Below are 20,824 nucleotides of genomic sequence, written 5' to 3'. Positions count from 1 at the left end.
GTTCATTTTCAGTTTTCCCTTCCCCACTAAGAGACTCCCAGACAGTCCTAGCAAAATTCTTGCTTGTGAAATTGCTGTTAGCTAAGAAGTTATTTTTGTTTCTTTTTGACATTTACATTACATTTAAGTCATTTAGCAGACGCTCTTATCCAGAGCGACTTACAAATTGACCATTTTAATTGAAAACATTCACGGTAAGATACTTAATTGTTACCCAGAAATGATTTGATATTGAGATAAAAATGTCTGTATTAGACCTTTAAGGCCTAATGGGAGCTTGGGTGCGCAGCATGCATGTGTTTAGAGGGAGCGGTCGGATCGTAATTTCACCTGCAGAAGCCTATTCCAGATGCCACCTACTGTAAGCCCACGGTAGAACTTCATTTCCCCCTAGCGGTCATACCATGCAATATGATTTGACATGGAATGTTCTTGTCGTTTTAATGGGGGAAAACTTTTTTTTTAAATGGCAGTTTGAACGTTAAGAAATATTTTCCATTTGTCACATCCCTAAACCATAGTAGGGCTCCAAGCAGAATGCCTGCTTTACAACATATTTTCCATCTCCGCCTACCTGCAAGTCAGATAAAAAGCTTATAATGACGCATAACTATCTTATGGACAGTAGCACTCATAAAGAGTTTGAGATTCATCCACTTGGATTTTCAGTTTTTGATTGGCCCCTTGCAGGTGACTGAAGGTGGATGATATTGTAGCTGTAAAAACATTCTGATTGTTGGGGTTTACTGTCATTCATGAGTTGCCAAGGCTGTGACGAGCAGGGAGGGGGTCCAGATAATGATCACAGTTATTTAACTTGGGCTTTGTTTGATTGGTCGCAACCCAATTGTTCGTAACCCAATGCCCTTTTGAATGGGATGTTTGTACAGTCTGTAGAAGGTGAAGTCTTGCAGACTTGGCAGCTCCTTTGACTTACTATTATTCTGTGCGGTTATTACCTGTCATGCCCTGTGTTGTGTTGTGGTGCAGGGCCAGTGTAAATGCTATGTATATCTACGTCTCCCCCAGGTATTGAAAACCCAGAGTGCTCCCCCACCCTGGTGTCTGTGCAGGCCCTGGTCCGCATGCCCGTTCTGCCGCTGCCTGTAGGTCTGTCAGTGCTGAAAACCCAAACGGTTGGGGGTCCTTGGGTCCTACTTGAGCCCACCTGCAGGGATGTTGCCCCTCATGTTTAAAGCAGATTGTATACCACTTTCAGTACATTGAAGGTAAGCTATCCCCCCTCTTCCAAAAAACAAAACCCATCAACTTCACCTGGTTATTACCTCGTATGTTTATTTATTTTTAAAATGTATTTTAATATTGAACACATTGGTTTAGCCAGATGCCCCCATAGACATGGTTTACATGTTGTTTAAAAATATGTCAAAGACAAACTGGATAAAAGTCAACTTAATCAAGTCACGCACCCAAATTGTGGAGAGGAAGTTGGGTCGGGTATGGGGGGGCTGCATCCAACAAGCTATGATGGACAAGAGCACCTTCAGTGTACTTAATACTTAATCTTAATGGAACAGCTCAGAATTTCTTGCTCTCCTGTAACGAATACCTTTTTGTTTTTCATGTGTTCCCTTGATACAATGTTAGAAACTGCATGTGAGGATAGCAGTCTTGCTATGTATTCAAACTCATGTGTTGCAATTATTTTAGGCATGTTCCTCTAAAAAAGAAGGATATTTAAGTGTTTTGTTTCCCTCTATCATTGGTTTTCATGTTTTGTATGACCATGTTGTCTTTTGATACAGGGATATTTCTTCTCTGAGCTTTGAGTCTGCTTGTTATGAGCGGTAATTGCCTCTACTTTATTTTGTGTTATATATTTTAATGTTCTTATAGGAGCAAAACAGAAATAAAAGAGTCCACACGTGTAGCTGATGGAGAATTTATGCCTTTTCCACAAATGTCTTCCCTACATACACATGCCAATGTTCAGGCCCCTTTAAGTGTCTTAACAATTAACCGAAATTCTGTATTTTTAAAACTAATCCACAAACCTTAACTAGAATACTTTCGTTTTCATCAGCTTTTTGTGCAGTTTTTAGGCTGGAATCCCAACTTGATTTGTGCGCATAACTTGACGAACACAGATCTCAAGTTAGGATTTGGCACTTGTATGCTAAATTTAGTTTCAAACCAAATAATCAAAAGACAACTTTTTTTTTTACTGACACTAACTGATGTTTGATGTTTTTCCCAACAATGATGTTTCCTGTGGTGGCTGAGATGTTTCCTGTGGTGGCCCAGCACCTTCTCCAGCCTGGGCTCCACTTTCAGAGAGACAAGACCTCCACAAAGCCACTTATCAAGGTCATTTTGATGGCATGGGTAGATACAAAAAGCGAACAACACTGGGGTGATAGAAAAGACAAGATGGGGAATCACTTTCACTTACTATTTTATTAAATGCATTTATAATAGACACTCATAATAACATACCTTAAAAGTTTGTTTCCATACGTTTTCTCTCACAATACTTTTATGGCCTCCTTCCTTTTCTCCACATGACATCTACTCTTTCTGGTTAAAAATAGAATTCCAAGCTGCTCATATACCTGACTGTGGATGTTTGGTTAATCATATGGCTCTAAACTAGTTCCAGATTACTACATGCAAGGCTTCAGGTATCTTGTCTTTTAACTGTGTTAAAGTTGAACCAAGATACTTTTCATTTGTTCTCTATATATTCTAGGTGCTGCCACTTTAGAGAAGAAACTCACAAGGAACCTCATCTGGACAAAGGTTTCTGTTCTGGAGATAGTTACTGTATGTGTAAAGGTGGAGTCGTCAATATGACAATCATACAAAACGGGGCAAATTACTGCATACATAAATCAACAACAGTATTCAAATCTTCTGAGATTGCTACTTGAGGCTTTTCCCAATCTGGGCTAGGCTCAAGGGAGGGTGCAGATTGGGAAGAGCCAATTAGTTTTGCCATATTTCTTATTCTGTTTTCTTTAAGCAGAAAGAAGCCCTGCTGTGTATGATGTCATTTTGAAGTCAACCTTGTATAGTCATGATGTCATGATCTGATTTGCTGTTCTTTTTCAAACATGTTAGCAGAAACTACTGTAGTTACCATAATGAGCCAGTATTGGACACATTGGGTGATATTTTGGACCCATTATAGACATTTGAGATTTGTTCATGAACTCAATGCTTTGCTTATGGATTCTGAGCAAAGCAAAATAGATGGCAATCGTATTAGGTAATTTAGATTGAACATATGTTACAATTTGGCTAAATCTATGCCAAAGTGACCATCAACAATAAGGTAATACCTTTTCTTGTTATTGATAAATATGGCCAGATTCATATCACTGTGTTAACGTTGCAATTTTGTGTTTATTTTTCAGGGTAAGTCAGAACTTATTTTCCCTGTCTTGGTTTCATCCGTCTACTTTTTCTGCCCATGTAAGACTCAAGGCCAGAGAGATGTTCAACAATGGGCCCTGTGGATATTTCTCAGAAACATTTTAAAACAGAAATGTATTAAAACATATGTAACACTTTTGTCCATGTACTTAACTTTATTCATGTAATCCAACCCAAATAATTGGACACCACTTTTTCCAATATATGATAAAACATTATGTATATTTTGTCTGCTGTTGAGAACATAACTAGTATTCATTTTCATGTGTGTTTTAATATAATAAACATGTCTGTGAAAAATATTTGGTATAGTCCGTGCCTATCTGATTGTTACGAATCCCTTTTGGCCCGACAGTCTAGGGGGGATGGTAATGAGACCCGTAACATAACTCATGCAAATTATTATTGTGACAAAGTAAAAGTGTGCACGTAATAACCACGACAACAGAAATCTACCGTCAAACTCTAGGTTTATTTATAAACACACGGTAATGGGGGGAGCAGGAAAAGGGGCTGAGCTGGACCCAAGGAAAGAAACAATAAGTATTCAAAAACACCCCTAAGCTAGACTAGCCTACTTTAACAACAGCTAACTAACTAACCAAAAATACAGTGGGTGGTCCGCCCAGTTCTAACTAGTGTATTTAACAAAGTTCACCTACGGGTAGTGTATGCCCATGGGCGACTTGTCTTGGTTTCTCCTTTTCCCACCAGCAAACAAACAAACACCATAACCCAAAAACAATACTCACAGGTGATGACAAAGTGCTATGGAGGTGCTTAAACAAAAGAGAGGTTAAGACACAAAGCGAGAGTGAAACACAGAGACCTACAGACATGGCATTTACAGAGAGATTGAGCTAGAGATTGCTCTAGAGCAAACAAATGATGGGGTTTTTAAACCATGGGGAAGGAACTGTGATAGGGTAGGAAATAGGAGGAGGTGTGTCTTCTGATTGATGATTGATTGTTGACTGATTGGGGAGTGATGGTTTTCACCTGTGAGGGGAGAAGGAGAGAAAAGAAACACACACAGGATACACACACACACAGGATAACTGTATCCGTAACACTGATGATCAGTAAAAGATCTTTGTAATAAATATTTGGTATAGTCCGTGCCTATCTGATGATCAGTAAAAGATCTTTGTAATAAATATTTGTTATAGTCCGTGCCTATCTGATGATCAGTAAAAGATCTTTGGTAATAGCTTACTTGGACACTGTCAAAGCCTACATAATCATGTAGCCATAATGACATACTGTCACAAAAATCCTGACTTAGCCTGTCGGCTTAGGTGTAAGCTCTTAGATTGCAATATCTACTAAGCTAACATATGGAATTGTTGTTTTAATGTATAATTTTGCCATTTGATTTAAAATGTTCAGACCCCTGTAGGTATAATGGAAAAAAAAAAGTGCCTTTACTGCTAGAGCCCATAGAAATGCATTGAATAACACAGTTGTACATGGCAAAACATGCAGTGGGAAGGTGTGTGTTGAGGAAGAATGGCGCCAAGTATAAACCATGTTCTGCTGTCACTGATAGCTCAGAAATGGAACCTGAGGAGAGAGGATGAATTACCTGTGGTGGCAGGTGTTGTGAAGACCTCCAACCCTTGCCCCGGGCCAAGTGGGAGTGACATTTTTGGAGAAAGTGGATACCTGCCTTTTGGCTGATCCATATGTAGTTATAGGCTTGGTAGAAAATACGTTGTGTACTGTTAAATTGGTGAAGGTAGTTCGAAGTGGACTTAATTTTCTGTGTTCTGTCCAGAGGGAGGGCGTGCATTGCGTCACGCAACTAGGGACAAGACCTGTGACTTGCGTTGCTCTCCGTAGCAGGACGCCTTTGAAATGAGTGGCGTTAAATTCCCTGTGTCTGTGACACCCACTGTTTGGTGCGACGCAGAACTGGTGGCGAGCTTTGTGAAATAGAAGACATTGTCTGTCCTTTCGCGTTTTGAAGCAGTCTTTACCTAATAAAACCATGTTAGGATACGTTGGTTATCCAGTGAGAGCTTTTGTGCCGATCCCACTCATTTCTTTCAGATGCCAGGCTCATGTTGCAATAGTGTGAAGGAGGGAGATTCCAAGGTGTGAGCAAGAGGGCAAGGAAAGTGTACAGTCGTGGCCAAAAGTTTTGAGAATGACACAAATATTACATTTCACAAAGTTTGCTGCTTCAGTGTCTAGATATTTTTGTCAGATGTTGCTATGGAATACTGAAGTATAATTATAAGCATTTCATAAGTGTCAAAGGCTTTTATTGACAATTACATGAAGTTGATGCAAAGAGTCAATATTTGCAGTTTTGACCCTTCTTTTTCAAGACCTCTGCAATCTGCCCTGGCATGCTGTCAGTTAACTTCTGGGCCACATCCTGACTGATGGCATGCTGTCAATTAACTTCTGGGCCACATCCTGACTGATGGCATGCTGTCAGTTAACTTCTGGGCCACTGATGGCAGCCCATTCTTGCATAATCAATGCTTGGAGTTTGTCAGAATTTGGGTTTTTGTTTGTCTACCCGCCTCTTGAGGATGGAACACAAATTGGGATTAAGGTCTGGAGAGTTTCCTAGCCATGGACCCAAAATATCTATCGATGTTTGTTCCCCCGAGCCACTTAGTTATCACTTTTGCCTTATGGCAAGGTGCTCCATCATGGTGGAAAAGGCATTGTTTGTCACCAAATTGTTCCTGGATGGTTGGGAGAAGTTGCTCTCAGAGGATGTGTTGATACCGTTCTTTATTCATGGCTGTGTTCTTAGGCAAAATTGTGAGTGAGCCCACTCCCTTGGCTGAGAAGCAACCCCACACATGAATGGTCTCAGGATGCTTTACTGTTGGCATGACACAGGACTGATGGTAGCGCTCACCTTGTCTTCTCCGGACAAGCTTTTTTCCGGATGCCCCAAACAATTGGAAAGGGGATTCATCAGAGAAAATGACTTTACCCCAGTCCTCAGCAGTCCAATCCCTGTACCTTTTGCAGAATATCAGTCTGTCCCTGATGTTTTTCCTGGAGAGAAGTGGCTTCTTTGCTGCCCTTCTTGACACCAGGCCATCCCCCAAAAGTCTTTGCTCACTGTGCGTGCAGATGCACTCACACCTGCCTGCTGCCATTCCTGAGCAAGCTCTGTACTGGTGGTGCCCCGATCCCACAGCTGAATCGCCTTTAGGAGATGGTCTTGGCGCTTGCTGGACTTTCTTGGGCGCCCTGAAGCCTTCTTCACAACAATTGAACCGCTCTTCTTGAAGTTCTTGATGATCCGATAAATGGTTGATTTAGGTGCAATTTTACTGGCAGCAATATCCTTGCCTGTGAAGCCCTGTTTGTGCAACGCAATGATGACGGCACGTGTTTCCTTGCAGGTTAACCATGGCTGACAGAGGAAGAACAATGATTCCAAGCACCACCCTCCTTTTGAAGCTTCCAGTCTGTTATTCGAACTCAATCAGCTTGACAGAGTGATCTCCAGCCTTTGTCCTCGTCAACACTCACACCTGTGTTAACGAGAAAATCACTGACATGATGTCAGCTGGTCCGAAATGCAGTGGAAATGTTTTTGGGGGGATTCAGTTCATTTGCATGGCAAAGAGGGACTTTGCAATTCATCTGATCACTCTTCATAACATTCTGGAGTATATGCAAATTGCCATCATACAAACTGAGGTAGCAGACTTTGTGAAAATTTATATTTGTGTCATTCTCAAAACTTTTGGCCATGACTGCAGTATCAGTGGAAAAAACTAAATTGTGAGGGTGCCCATGTTGCTTGGGATCAGAAGTGCCCGGTGCGAGAGAGACCGGTTGAGGTTACCAGGGTTAGAGTAGATGTTGTAGTAGTACATCTGCATGAGGTGTCGTATGCTAAGGCAGTGAAGAGAGTGGAAGGATGATGGGTCAAGAGTGAGTAGTATGCCTAGGCCAAAACAGAGTGATATACAAATTTGTGCTTCAAAAAAGGTTGGCTTCTTACCATTCATTGACATTGTTATCAACTCTAATGCAGAAATGGAATGTAAATCACAGAAGATAGATGTTGAATTGGAAGCTGCAGAGAAGTACATGGGTGTATGAGGTTTTACTGCAGAAGAGTTACAAGGTGTGTTGAATGAAAGAGTCCTGTCCTCCCAGGCTGTCGACATGGTGTAGGATCAGTTAGGGTCAAGTAGTGGGTGGTGATTTTTATTTTGTATGAAATAGTGGAATATAGGTCACTGGCGTACCGGACACCCCCGCGAGGAGGGAGGAGCCCATGAGCTCTGGGGGCCCATGCACCTGTCATCGATGTCTATTTTCTCCATTAACAAGTCATTTTGACGGTAATCCTCAAACTCATTCAATAAAACGTTTTAATTACCATATGTACTAGGAAGCTAAGTGTTTGTTCTTTCTTGGGGATGGGTGTGGGAGGGGTCTCAAATGGTAGAGGGACAGCTATTGGGGAACTGTGGGGGGATCTTGGAGGGTTGGGGTTCACGTTTTTTGGCCTGGTGGTAGATTTGTCAACGTGCCATTGAGCAGGGCATTGACCCTGGATGCTTCTGTGTGGGAGAACTTGCACAATTAGTGGCTGACTAAATACTTTTTTGCCCCACTGTACATATCTACCTCAATTACCTCATACCCCTGCACAACGACTCAGTACTGGTACCCCTTGTATATAGCAGAGTTATCTGTCTCATTGTGTATCTATTATTACTTTTATTATTACTCGTTTGACTTTTCTATTATTTCTCTATTTTCTTTCTCTCTGCATTGTTGGGAAGGACCTGTAAGCATTTCACTGTTAGTCCAAATCAATCATATCACCTTACAGTGTAACAGGACCTTACAGTGAAATGCTTTTACTTGCGAGCCCTTAACCAACAATGCAGTTTAAGGAAAATACCCCCCCCAAAAGAAAGTAACAAATAATTAAAGATTAGCAGTAAAATAATAATAGCAAGGCTATATACAGGGGGTACCGGTACAGAGTTAATGTGCGGTTTTAAATGGAAAATGGCTTCTTGTTCTCTTTCATGAGACACCAATGTAAAGTATAAGCCATATTTTTTTATTAAAAAGCGAAATGAGGCCTTTACATGTTAAGTAGTTTGTTATTTCAAGTGAAACTAATGAGTACATTCACAACTATTTTAAAATACATCCAAATAATTCAAATATTTATTTGAAAATACTATCTTTCAAATACTTCCAACAATATGTATTTGAAGTAATTGTAAATACATGCCAATACTTTCTAAATGGCATTAAGAAATAGATTCCAATAGGGCCCCACAGTGGAGGTGTCATAATACCCATAAAACTTAGCGTTCAAACAGGGAAATGGTTCCAATCATTTTTCCTCCATTCATTTTTTCCCATAGTAAATTTTAGAAATACTTAAAATAAGGGCTGTGTTTCGTGTAGGCTTACCCTGGCTTGATGTTTTGATAACCGTGTAAATCTTTCACCGGACAAGGTGACTAGAAGTCTAATCATGCAACGCAACCCTGAAGGCCACACCGACAAGTCCATTCATAGAATGTACATAGTTGCCACCATAATTAAGTGGGAATACGCAAGAGGTCGACAATGAAAAGTATAAAGTCAAAGAGCACAATAAAAGTTGAAAAACAAAAGTTAAAACACTCAGTGAGTCAAAAAGCTCAAAGGTCTTAATAATTCGGTATATCCCGATGATTTAAATAATGTCCCCCCTTTTTCAGTAACTATTAACAGTTGAACAGGGGGTTGTTATTACAAGATTAAGGCATTCACTAAATATGTGGTAATTGTTGCTCCAACACTCCGTTCTATAACACTGATGTCTTTTCTGCAGAGATAAAGAACCGCATAATGTTTTTTAATTGTTGCTCCAACACTCCGTTCTATAACACTGATGTCTTTTCTGCAGAGATAAAGAACCGCATAATGTTTTTTAATTGTTGCTCCAACACTCCGTTCTATAACACTGATGTCTTTTCTGCAGAGATAAAGAACCACATAATGTTTTTTAATTGTTGCTCCAACACTCCGTTCTATAACACTGATGTCTTTTCTGCAGAGATAAAGAACCGCATAATGTTTTCCTCAGTCAATGAGCATGTTGATTTCCATTGTGATTGGCGCAAGGTTTCCCACTCCACAAAAATGACCATGTTACCCTCCCATTCCCATTTGTCCTTTAAGTATAGTGTATTTTTAGATTTGGACTTTAAGAAGCCATCGTATAGTCTGGATAATTTTTCTGCATGTTTCTGACATGTTTCTGACATGCAGATATTAATATTGTACTATAGTCTCCGAATCATCCTCCTTTATGACTTAATTAAAGGGGTGACATATTTGGAGATACTGTATCTATGGAAATCTTGACCTTCTAATCTTTGTCTGTCTTAGTACTTGGAAGCCTTGGAGTGTTGATAGGTCACTCCTTTAGCCTTGGAGTGTTGATAGGTCACTCCTTTAGCCTTGGAGTGTTGATAGGTCACTCCTTTAGCCTTGGAGTGTTGATAGGTCACTCCTTTAGCCTTGGAGTGTTGATAGGTCACTCCTTTAGCCTTGGAGTGTTGATAGGTCACTCCTTTAGCCTTGGAGTGTTGATAGGTCACTCTTTTAGCCTTGGAGTGCCCCCCTTGTGTACAAAAGTACAGCAGGCGGAGAGAATGGGATTGATTCTTGATAGGTCACTCCTTTAGATGGAAAACCAAGCACAGATTTGGGTATTAAATCATTTTGATAATTTGATCAATTATCCAAAAGACATTTGGCTCAATCAAGCTATGACTTATTGACTCATTTTGAGCAACATGTGTTTTTCTTAATCTCATAGGAAATAAATCCTGGGGAAAGAAAAGTTTGTGCATACATGTATTAGACAAGTCTGTTGGGAAACCAGGCTGCTGCTTCCCTATTTGGCCACTAGATGGAGTCAATGAACTACCACATGAGTATGCCTCCAGCACCAGCCCCTTCTGCTATGTAGCCCTGTATAAGAGTTGTGTAATACTTTTTGACAGCAACAAAACAATCTGTTGGTGGGAATTGTGTCTGTGCATGACTCCATGTATTTGTGCATTTGTGAGGGACTGTAGATGTTTATTTCTTAATGCACATTTGAGACACAATAACAGTGACCTAAATTGTTTTAAAGACATGGGTATATTTACAATGATTATGTTGAGAATTGTCATTGTGAACATCATAGGCATTTTATACAACTTTTTGTTGTATAAAAAAACACACAAAAACAACATGGCTGAATTGGCAGAACATTATAGACCACTGCAAATGCATTAGACCAGTACAGGACCAATGTTGTCATGGTTATCTCTTTCCAATCCCTGGCATCGTTAAAAAACAAACCCCCAACCAGACTGTGAATGTCCATCCAGCAAAATTGAGAAGTCACTAGGAAAAATGAGAAGGTCTTTGGACCAGCCAAAGAAGAGTCTCATCATAACCAACGCTTCTAGCAATGTACCCAAGAGGTCTTTGTCGACATTCCCCCAGCTCTCAGAAAGGGACCTCTTCCTTCCCCATGTCACTGCCTCAGCCTCAGCAATGGTCGGATAACCAAAGAAGATAAAAGTCTAATGCAAGAGTGGGCAACCGGGAGGGAAAAAACATTACAACCTCTGCATCATGGAATAGAGAGCATGTATGCAAAGAAGTTTGTACAGACCTCAATTATTATGAGGGACTTCTGGTCGCAAGTGAAAGGTTGTACTATGACCGTGCCTTCAAAGCGAGAGTGCTTGTGTGGTGTCCGTGTCCGACATAACTGAGGAGCGCCCGGGGCCTCCCTGGATCTTGCGGAGTTTCCCCTTGGCCGGCCAGCAGTGGTAGATGCGGAGAAGCTTGAGGATGTCTCTGCGGAAGCGTACGCCCACAAACACATACAGGAAGGGATTGAGGCAGGCGTGCGTGTAGGCCAGGCTCTTCAGCACCTGGCCGACCACATTGAACCGCTTTGCCGCACTGCAGTCTGTCTCAGTGCTGTTGGCCGCCTGGGTGGCCTCCATCACCAGCACGCTGTTGTACGGCAATTGGGAGAGGACGAACACAGCCACCACCACCAGGATCACGCGCAACGCCTTGTGTTTCTGGAAGCTGCGGGTTTTGAGCAGGGTGCGGATGATGCCGGCGTAGCAGAACACCATGACCAGCAGGGGCAGGCAGAAGCCCATGCAGATCTGAAGCCCCAGGACCATGATCTTGGTGCGGTTGTCCTGGTTACTCCAGTAGACCATGGTGCAGTAGCCCCGGCCCTCCAGCTTCTTGACGTTGGCGAACATGAACTCAGGCAGGGCCAAAGCCACGGCCAGTAGCCAGACGCAGGCGCACACCAACTTGCTGCAGGTCAGGCGCTGTCTCTTGGAGTTCTGGGCCATGGTGGTCTGGACGATGACCACGTAGCGATCAACGCTGATGCAGGTGAGCAGCAGCATGCTGCTGAAGAAGTTGATCTTGTAGAGGGCCGAGGTGACCTTGCAGAGACCCGAGCTGAAGTTCCATCCCTGGGTGGCCTCCACGGCCCAGAGGGGCAGAGTGCCCAGGAAGAAGAGGTCGGCCACAGCTAGGTTCAACAGGTAGACATCGGTCATGGTCTTGAGACGCTGGCGGAAGTGCAGGTAGATCCAAACCACGGTCAGGTTGCCCAGGCCGCCCAGGATGATGATGGTCCAGTAGAGAGGTGGTTCGTACAGGCCTCGGAATGCCCTGACGGGAGATTTGTCGCACATAAAGTCTTCCAGATCGTCCTCACCAGCCGTGGGGGTGAAGCTGGAGTCATAGTCATACACCTGTGAATGAGACAGGAAAGCATACTGTAGCTTGTTGGACATGTGGACCAATTGTGCAAGTAAATGATACGAGCTGAAAACACAGTATAGACCAGGGGTCTCCAATATTTTATTTCATAAGAGCGACAACAAAAAAATGTATGTAATTGATCACTTGAAACAGTTATGAATTTAAATAATACAAATTTGATGTAAAAAAAATGCTTTTTCATACAAATATAACACACACAATCTTTTACATAGTAGTAACAAATATATAAGTTGTTTACCTCTGAAGCCATTGGTGAAGTCACCAAGTCACCTATAATTGGCATCTGGAAAGAGAAGGAAGAGCAAAACAACGTAGTCAGGAAAATAATGCACAGCTATTCAACATATGTCATTGTGTAATATTGGCAGGCCTATATAGTAATGTATGCTCCATTTCTCACAGTCTCCTGCTTGTAGATAGTCAATGCTTCACAAATTCCATATATTTCTCTAGACTTGCATATCATTGCACATTGTTAGGCAAGAACACATCCTCCTTGTTTTACCATTTCTTATCACTTTGCAGTCAATCTGATGGAAATATCACAAAACAATGTGTCGTGACATTTAGAAATGTCCTCGCTTAGCGCTTTGATCATTTTGTTTGCACATCATTTAGAAATAAGTGAAGGACGGTGAAGTATCTAAATATCAAACACACATCCTGTCTATGGCTAATCTATTTCTGAGCATGATGTAAAGAAACAATGTCAGACAGAAATACTACAACACCATAAAGTGCTTACTTTATAGTAATACGTGGTGTTATGTATAGAACACTACATGAGACCAGCTTTTCAGACAATTTGACTTACTGTCGTTCTCTGCTATTGTGAGTGAGATGTCAATCAGGCGCTTGAATTCAAAATGCTTGTTGGTCGCTTCCTTATCGCTAAGTTGCTTTAGGGAACTGTCTGGTAGCAGTCTGTTGTTCTGCAGAGGCTTTTGAAGAATTTAGTTGAACCACAAGTGACGTGCGTGAAATCAGTATGCAAAACAGAGTGATATTCTATAGTATTAATTTGGGTGTTTTGCCCCTCTTGCCAGTGCAAACCTGCAGCATGCATAAATACTTTTTTAAACTTCTCAGGGATATTAGTCATTTATGAAATTGTGAATGTACCTGTCCTGTATACAATGGATGAGTCATAGGAAATTACTTTTTCTATTCTCAGCAGAATTGTCTTCTGCCCTATGAACGCTTTCAAGACACGTTTGTTCACATACCGATTTACAGTCAATTGTTCCGTGGTTGTACTTATATTTCGATTTTGGTTCAGAGATTTCGCTTTGAAATCTCCAATGTGACAATGTGTTTTAGACTTCTTGACTGTAGATTAAGCATATGCATTATGCATTATGATTTTTGCTAAGGGCACCCACACATATACACACACACACTCACCACACACATAATTATCCTCTTCCCTCCTCTTAGGAGTGAAGGCCTATACTGCACCAATTGACTTAGGTTGTTACTTCAGGCACCATGGCGTAATTTTGTGGTTACCATTTCCTAATATTACTGTAATTGATTGAGGAGATGGTCCACTCACCTTGGCTAGCGAGTCCACTAACCTGGTGTCGCGGGGGCTGAATCGGTCCCTGATTAGAGGGAAGGATGAAAACCAACACTGTAACATAAGGCTGCAACATGGGTGGGGGTAGAAACCTATTGTTCTATTGCTTAAATCCTAATTATATACAGTATGTTATTATATATTATATTCATGTAGACTTTAGTCTGTCTCTACTTGTCAAACGTCGGCTTGGTATGCAGAGGCGCCGGGTTGACACTGGAGCAGATAAGTAAGGTGATACACTCAAAACAAATGAAGTTAAGAACAGCTCAAAGTGTGATTGTACCTAACAATAACACCCACTGTTCAAGAGTGACACAGTGTTAGGCATGCTATCATATGAAGATTGAGTCGTAAGCAATCAGATGAATTGAAGACAAGACAACGCAACATTTGCATTGTATGCATGGTCCAAAACCATGTGTTGGCATGTGTTGGCCAAGTTTTGAAAACGTTTCAAATGTTGTAATGTAGATCGATAGGGTTTACACTCTTAGAAAAAAGGGTTCCAAAAGGGTTATTCAGCTGTACACACAGAACTATTTTTGGTTCCATGTAGAACCCTCTGTGGAAAGGATTCTACATCAAATCAAATATGTCACTTTTTTATATTATTTTATTTATTTACCTTTATTTAACTAGGCAAGTCAGTTAAGAACAAATTCTTATTTTCAATGACGGCCTAGGAATAGTGGGTTAACTGCCTGTTCAGGGGCAGAACGACAGATGTGTACCTTGTCAGCTCGGGGGTTTGAACTTGCAACCTTCCGGTTACTAGTCCAACGCCCTAACCACTAGGCTACCCTGTGCCAAATACAACCTTACTGTGAAATGCTGAATACAACGGGTGTAGACCTTACCGTGAAATGCTGAATACAACGGGTGTAGACCTTACCGTGAAATGCTGAATACAACGGGTGTAGACCTTACCGTGAAATGCTGAATACAACGGGTGTAGACCTTACCGTGAAATGCTGAATACAACGGGTGTAGACCTTACCGTGAAATGCTGAATACAACGGGTGTAGACCTTACCGTGAAATGTTGAATACAACGGGTGTAGACCTTACCATGAAATGCTTACTTACAAGCCCTTAACCAACAGTGAAGATTTTAGAAAATAGAGTTAAGAACATTTATAAAATTTTTACTAAATTATCTAAAGTTTAAAAAAAGAAAAGAGGTAATATACAGGGAGGATCGCTACCGAGTCAATGTGCGGCAGGGGTACAGATTAGTCGAGGTAATTTGTAAATGACTATGCATAGATAATAACAGTGAGAAACGGCTGTTTTTTTAAAGGGTGGTGGGACAATGCAAATAGTCCGGGTGGCCATTTGATTAATTGTACAGCGGTATTATGGCTTGGGGGTAGAAGTTGTTATTAAGGTGCTCTGGTAGCGCTTGCCTTGCGGTAGCAGAGAAAACAGCCTATAATTTGGGTGACGAGTCTTTGACCATTTTTCCTCTAACACCGCCGAATATATAGGTCCTGGATGGCAAAACGCTTGGCACCAGTGTTGTACTGGGCTGTACGCACTGTACCCTCTGTAGTGCCTTACAGTCAGATGCCAAGCAGTTGCCATACCAGGTGGTGATGCAACCGGTCAGGATGCTCTCGATGGTGCAGCTGTAGAAACTTTGAGGATCTGGGGACTCCTATGGGGGAAAAGGTGTTGTCTTGCCATCTTCACAACTTTCTTTGTGTGTTTGGACCATGATAGTTTGTTGGTGATGTGGACACCAAGGAACTTGAAACTCTCAAACTGCTTTACTACAGCCCTATCGATGTGAATGGGGGCATGTTCTGACCTACTTTTCCTGTCGTCCACGATCATCTCCTTTGTCTTGCTTACGCTGAGGGAGAGGTTGTTGTCCTGGCACCACACTGTCAGTTCACTGACCTCCTCCCTATAGGCTGTCTCATCATTGTCGGTGATCAAGCCTACCACTATTGTGTTGTCAGCAAACTTAATGAGGGTGTTGGAGTCGTGCTTGTCCACACAGTCGTGGGTGAACAAGGAGTACAGGAGAGGACTAAGCATGCACCCCTGAGGGGCCCCCTTATTGAGGATCAGCGATGTGTTATTGCCTACCCTTACCACCTGGGGGGCTGCCCGTTGGGAAGTCCAGGATCCAGTTGCACAGGGAGGTGTATAGTCTCAGGGTCCTTAGCTTGGTAATGAGTTTTGTGGGCACTATGGTGTTGTAGTCAATGAACAGCATGATCACATAGGTGTTCCTTTTGTCCAGGTGGGAAAGGGCAATGTGGACTGCGATTGAGATTGCGTCATCTGTGGATCTGTTGGGATGGTATGCAAATTATAGTGGGTCTGGGGTTTCCGGGATGATGAGGTTGATGTGAGTCATGACCAGCCTTTCAAAGCACTTCATGGCTACGGACGTGAGTGCTACGGGTCGGTAGTCATTTAGCCAGGCTACCTTTGCTTTTGTGACGACCCTCCCACTCTGTCTGCCGTATTCTCTCTGTTATTTCCTTATTAGGATGCTGGTGGGCGGAGTTGGGAGGGTCGTCAGCTACATGGGAAACACCTGGGCCCGGTGTCTCCCAGGATAAATACACCACTTCCCCATTCATGGAAGAGACTCTCTCCATGCAGACACCCTCTGTAGATTGTGTTGTGGTTCTTGGTGGCCGTTTGTTTGTTTGCTTTGGCACCTTTCATCACCCTGCATTATCACATTCATGCATGCAAAACACTCACTTACATTACTGATTATACACACCATTGTCTATTATACTTAGTTGCTTTAGGTAATAAATACATATTTTGCTACTCATTATCTCCAAGTTGTCTCCCTTTGTTACGGGCTTTGAGCCGGTTCGTGACAAGTGGGGGCTCATCCGGGATATTTGAACTATTGGTTTGGGAGACCGTGGAGGTACGTGTTTGGGTTGCATATTGTGTTTGATAGGCCCAGTATTGGTTGCCTTTTGTTGTTTGGTTTGTGTGCTGTGTTGGAGAGACTATAATGGTTAGTTTCCAGGCCCTGCCTAGCCTGAACTCTTGTTCTACTTTCTGTTGGGACATCAGTCTGAGGTGAGTAATCTGCTGTGTACCTCGGTGGGAGATTTGGGTAGGGTAGTGGAACTTGCTACCCGGAGCTATAGCCTTTTTCCCCTGATAGGTTTAGCGACGTGTTTCATTTTTTGGAATATGTTGGGCATGGTTAATGTTTGTTATTTTTGTGTGGTGTCTGTGGACTGAGCAGTTGTCTCGGGGGCACATCCGTGGCTTGGTGGAATTTGCCAGCATGCTGGGGAGTTCTATTTCCTTGCCAGCAGGCTACAGTGCGTAAATTCCCACCGCAAATCTGCACGAAGACTAGGGTTGAGTTATTGTAGGTTTTGGGAAGCTCCGTATCTCATCTCTCTTCTGTGGTACTCAGGGTGATTGTCAATTCTCGGGTTGTGGTCTGGTGTGCTCAGCAGAAGGGAAGAGCCAGAATTTTTTTTTTTGTGTGATTATGGCGTCTTATGTAGATAAGTTCATTCGCTCTCCATCAGAGGAATTGTTAGATTTAGGTACTAAAGAACAGCTGTTGAAGGTCGCGGAACACTACAAGGTTGAGATTAGTGATAAACGTCTAAAGAATTCTATTAGGTTGATATTGAAGGCCAATCTGATGGAGAGTGGTATTCTAGAAGTTACCACTGGGCCAGCCTCTGCTGAGGATTTGTCGTCTCCCCATAACGTTACAATGGACATTCCATCGGTTAGTCTTAGTAGCCTTCTTTTTGAACAGCAGAAAGAACTGCTTTTGTTACAGCTGGAGCATGATCGTGAGAAGAGAGAGCATGATCGGCAGCATGATCGTGAGAAGCTAGAGCATGATCGTGTAAAATATGAAAAAGAATTGGCATTTAAACAAGATATGGAGCGTGCTAAAATCAAATTGCAACAAGAACGTATAGAGTTGGTTAGGGAAGGAAAGATCTCAGGGGAGAGTTTGTTTTGGGAAGGTGACCCAGATTTACCTAGGGGTAGTTCCGCTTTTGGTCGTGCCCCAGAGACATTTGATATTGTTGGGAACTTACGGTTATTGCCTCGGTTTAATGAAAGGGACCCCGAGACATTCTTTTCGTTGTTTGAGCGGGTTGCTAACGCTAGGAGTTGGCCTGATTCTGACCGCACTTTAATGTTGCAGTGTGTGCTGACTGGTAAAGCGCAGGAAGCATATTCAGCTCTTAGTGTACACGATAGTGCCAGTTATGATAAAGTTAAAACAGCTGTGTTACAGATTTATGAATTGGTCCCTGAGGCTTACCGCCAACGATTTAGAACTTTAAAAAGGGATGATAACCAGACTCATGTTGAGTTTGCGCGACAGTTGTCTTTACAGTTTAATCGCTGGTGTTCCGCCTCTGCAGTTGTGACTTTCCAAGGGCTGTGTGATCTGATTATGTTAGAGCAATTTAAGGACACAATTCCTGATCGTATTGCCACGTATATTAATGAACAGAAAGTAAAGAATGTTGCTGAAGCTGCAGTTTTGGCAGACGAGTATGTGTTGACTCACAAAAGTGTCTTTGCAGAACCCCGTATTCGGAAAGAGTGGGGGCGTTCGGATAGATTTGGGCTTCGCTCACCGAGATACTTTGGTTCTCGGGCAGAGTTCTATTCAACTAGGGTTGAACCTGACTCCCATGGTAAAGCTGACTTTGGGCATGAGTGTCACTACTGTCAAGGTTCAGGGCATTGGAAAAACGAATGTCCACTTCTCAGGTCAAAGGGTGCTTACGCTAAATCTAAGCCTACTGCATTAGCTGCACCTATTGTGGGCTGGTGAAGGGTGAAGTTGTTGTGGGTGTGCGTCCTTCGTTGCCTATTGAGGGTATCGATGTTATCCTTGGGAATAACTTGGCTGGTGAGCGTGTATGGCCTGTCGTGTTTCCATCTCTAGTGGTTTCCACTAAGCCGTCATTTGTTGGGATTCCTGATGAGAGTGTACAGAGTTTCCCAGAGGTGTTCTCTGCGTGTGCAGTGACACGTTCTATGAGCCGTGGCGAACTGGTCACTGCGCCGACTAATGATAATAATACAAAGTATGTCACTGTTTTCCCTGTTATCCCGTTATCTGTAACCCGCTCAGATCTAATCAATGCGCAACGGGATGACCCCACGTTGGAAGAGTTGCGTGATCAAATTGTGCCTATAGAACAGTTGGGAGATGTCGCCCATGGCTATTTTCTCCAAGAGGATGTCCTGATGAGAAAGTGGGTGTCTCATGATAGTGTTTTTCTGGGGGAGGCAATTAGTCAGGTTGTTGTACCAGTTAAGCTTCGTGAGTTGGTGTTGGAAACTTCTCACAGCGACGTGGCTGGACATATGGGGGTGAGGAAAACCTACAATCGCATATTAAGACATTTCTTTTGGCCTAGATTAAAGAGGGATGTTTCTGATTTTATCAAAACTTGTCACACCTGTCAATTAACTGGTAAGCCTAATCAAGCTATTAAACCAGTACCATTGTTTCCTATTCCTGTACTCAGCCAACCTTTTGAGTATCTGATTATTGACTGTGTGGGTCCTCTGCCTCGTTCTAAAAAGGGTAGTAGTTACCTGTTCACTGTGATGTGTCAGACCACTAGGTTTCCTGCTTGCCTATCCTCTCCGATCTATCACAACTAAATCGGTGTTAAAAGCTTTGACTCAGTTTCTCTCATTGTTTGGAATCCCTAAGGTCATTCAGAGTGATCAAGGATCTAATTTTACCTCTAATCTGTTTGGTCAGGTTCTTCAACAGCTCCATATTAAACACAATTTGTCTAGCGCCTATCACGCGCAAAGTCAAGGAGCACTGGAACGTTTCCATCAAACACTAAAGTCTTTGTTGAGAGCTTATTGTACTGAGATGGATAAGGATTGGGAGGAGGGGTTGCCTTGGTTACTGTTAGCTGCTAGGGAAGTTTCACAGGAGAGCACAGGTTTCAGTCCAAATGACCTTGTGTTTGGACATAGGGTGCGTGGACTTTTATCTGTTCTCCAGGATGACTGGAAGTCTCCCGAGCCTCCTCAGTCCCTGTTATCGTATGTGTGTGATTTCCGGCGACGGCTGTATGCCGCTGGTGAAATGGCTAAAGAGAAGTTATCATCTTCACAGGAGAGGATGAAGGGCATATTTGATCGCCGAACTGAGCCTCGTCACTTTAGTCCAGGTGACCAGGTTCTTGCTCTGCTGCCAATTGTTGGTTCTCCTTTTCAAGCCAAGTTTCAAGGTCCATATACAGTGGTGCGCCAGTGCACTGAGCAAAATTATCTAGTTGCCACTCCAGAACGGAGGAAAGCACCAGCTGTGCCATGTAAATCTGTTAAAACCCTATTATGCACGTTCCTCTGAGACTGAACAGTGGGATTCTACAGAGGACGGTAAAACCTGTTCTTTTGGCTGATACCGTTGTTTCCTTGGGTTCTTGTCGTGCTAGATCTGTGCATGAGGAGGAAGATGTTCCTGGTCCTGACGAAGCGCTAGCATTAATTTGGGCACTACAACACTTCGAAGTATATGTCGGGTCGGGGGTAGTACCTATTGTGGTCTACACCGACCATAACCCCCTCACTTTTTTGAGGTCCATGATGTGTCCAAACCAGAGGATAATGCGATGGTGTTTATTTTTACAATCATTCCATCTCGATGTGAGGCACATCCGGGGGACTGAAAACGTGATTGCTGATGCGCTCTCTCGTGCGCCCTGTTCCTAATGTTTACGTGACTGACCATTGTTTCGTATTGTCATGTTCTCTCTGTCCTGTCTGCTCCCTCCTGGTCTTGTTTCTTCTTTCCTCTTAAATGTTGCTTCCTGTGCGAAGGTCGCTGAGGTCTGGGGAGGAGGTTGGCTGGGGCAAATTGTAAGTGTGAACACGTAAACCCTCATCAATTTGTGGCGCAGAAGCTGTGTCAATTTGGAACTTAGAGGCTGGTATTTTGTTCCGGGGTCCTTGTTGGTCCCCGGTTTTATGGGGGGGGATGTGACGACCCTCCCACTCTGTCTGCCGT

At 42.7% G+C, this 20,824-nt stretch overlaps 1 protein-coding gene and 1 long non-coding RNA gene across 2 annotated transcripts; one reads left to right on the top strand and one right to left on the bottom strand.

Moving 5' to 3' along the window:
* The first annotated feature begins 171 nt into the window (after positions 1 to 171).
* Positions 172 to 3,698, top strand: LOC115114254 (uncharacterized). The gene is made up of 2 exons (XR_003861214.2): positions 172 to 2,760; positions 3,378 to 3,698. It is a non-coding gene; the product is annotated as an uncharacterized LOC115114254 (long non-coding RNA).
* A 6,769-nt stretch (positions 3,699 to 10,467) lies between these two features.
* ccr9a (chemokine (C-C motif) receptor 9a) lies at positions 10,468 to 13,133 on the bottom strand. The gene is made up of 3 exons (XM_029642342.2): positions 13,040 to 13,133; positions 12,464 to 12,508; positions 10,468 to 12,194 (listed from the first exon to the last, which is right to left on the bottom strand). Exons 2-3 carry the CDS (start codon positions 12,506 to 12,508, stop codon positions 11,133 to 11,135), a joined length of 1,107 nt encoding a protein of 368 aa, XP_029498202.1. The 5' UTR covers positions 13,040 to 13,133; the 3' UTR covers positions 10,468 to 11,132.
* Between the last annotated feature and the right edge of the window lie 7,691 nt (positions 13,134 to 20,824).

This window comes from Oncorhynchus nerka, linkage group LG9b, assembly GCF_034236695.1.
Source record: "Oncorhynchus nerka isolate Pitt River linkage group LG9b, Oner_Uvic_2.0, whole genome shotgun sequence".
Classification (NCBI taxonomy): domain Eukaryota; kingdom Metazoa; phylum Chordata; class Actinopteri; order Salmoniformes; family Salmonidae; genus Oncorhynchus; species Oncorhynchus nerka.
The sequence above is the reverse complement of the archived record's forward strand: the minus strand, read 5'-3'. Positions and strand labels throughout refer to the sequence as shown.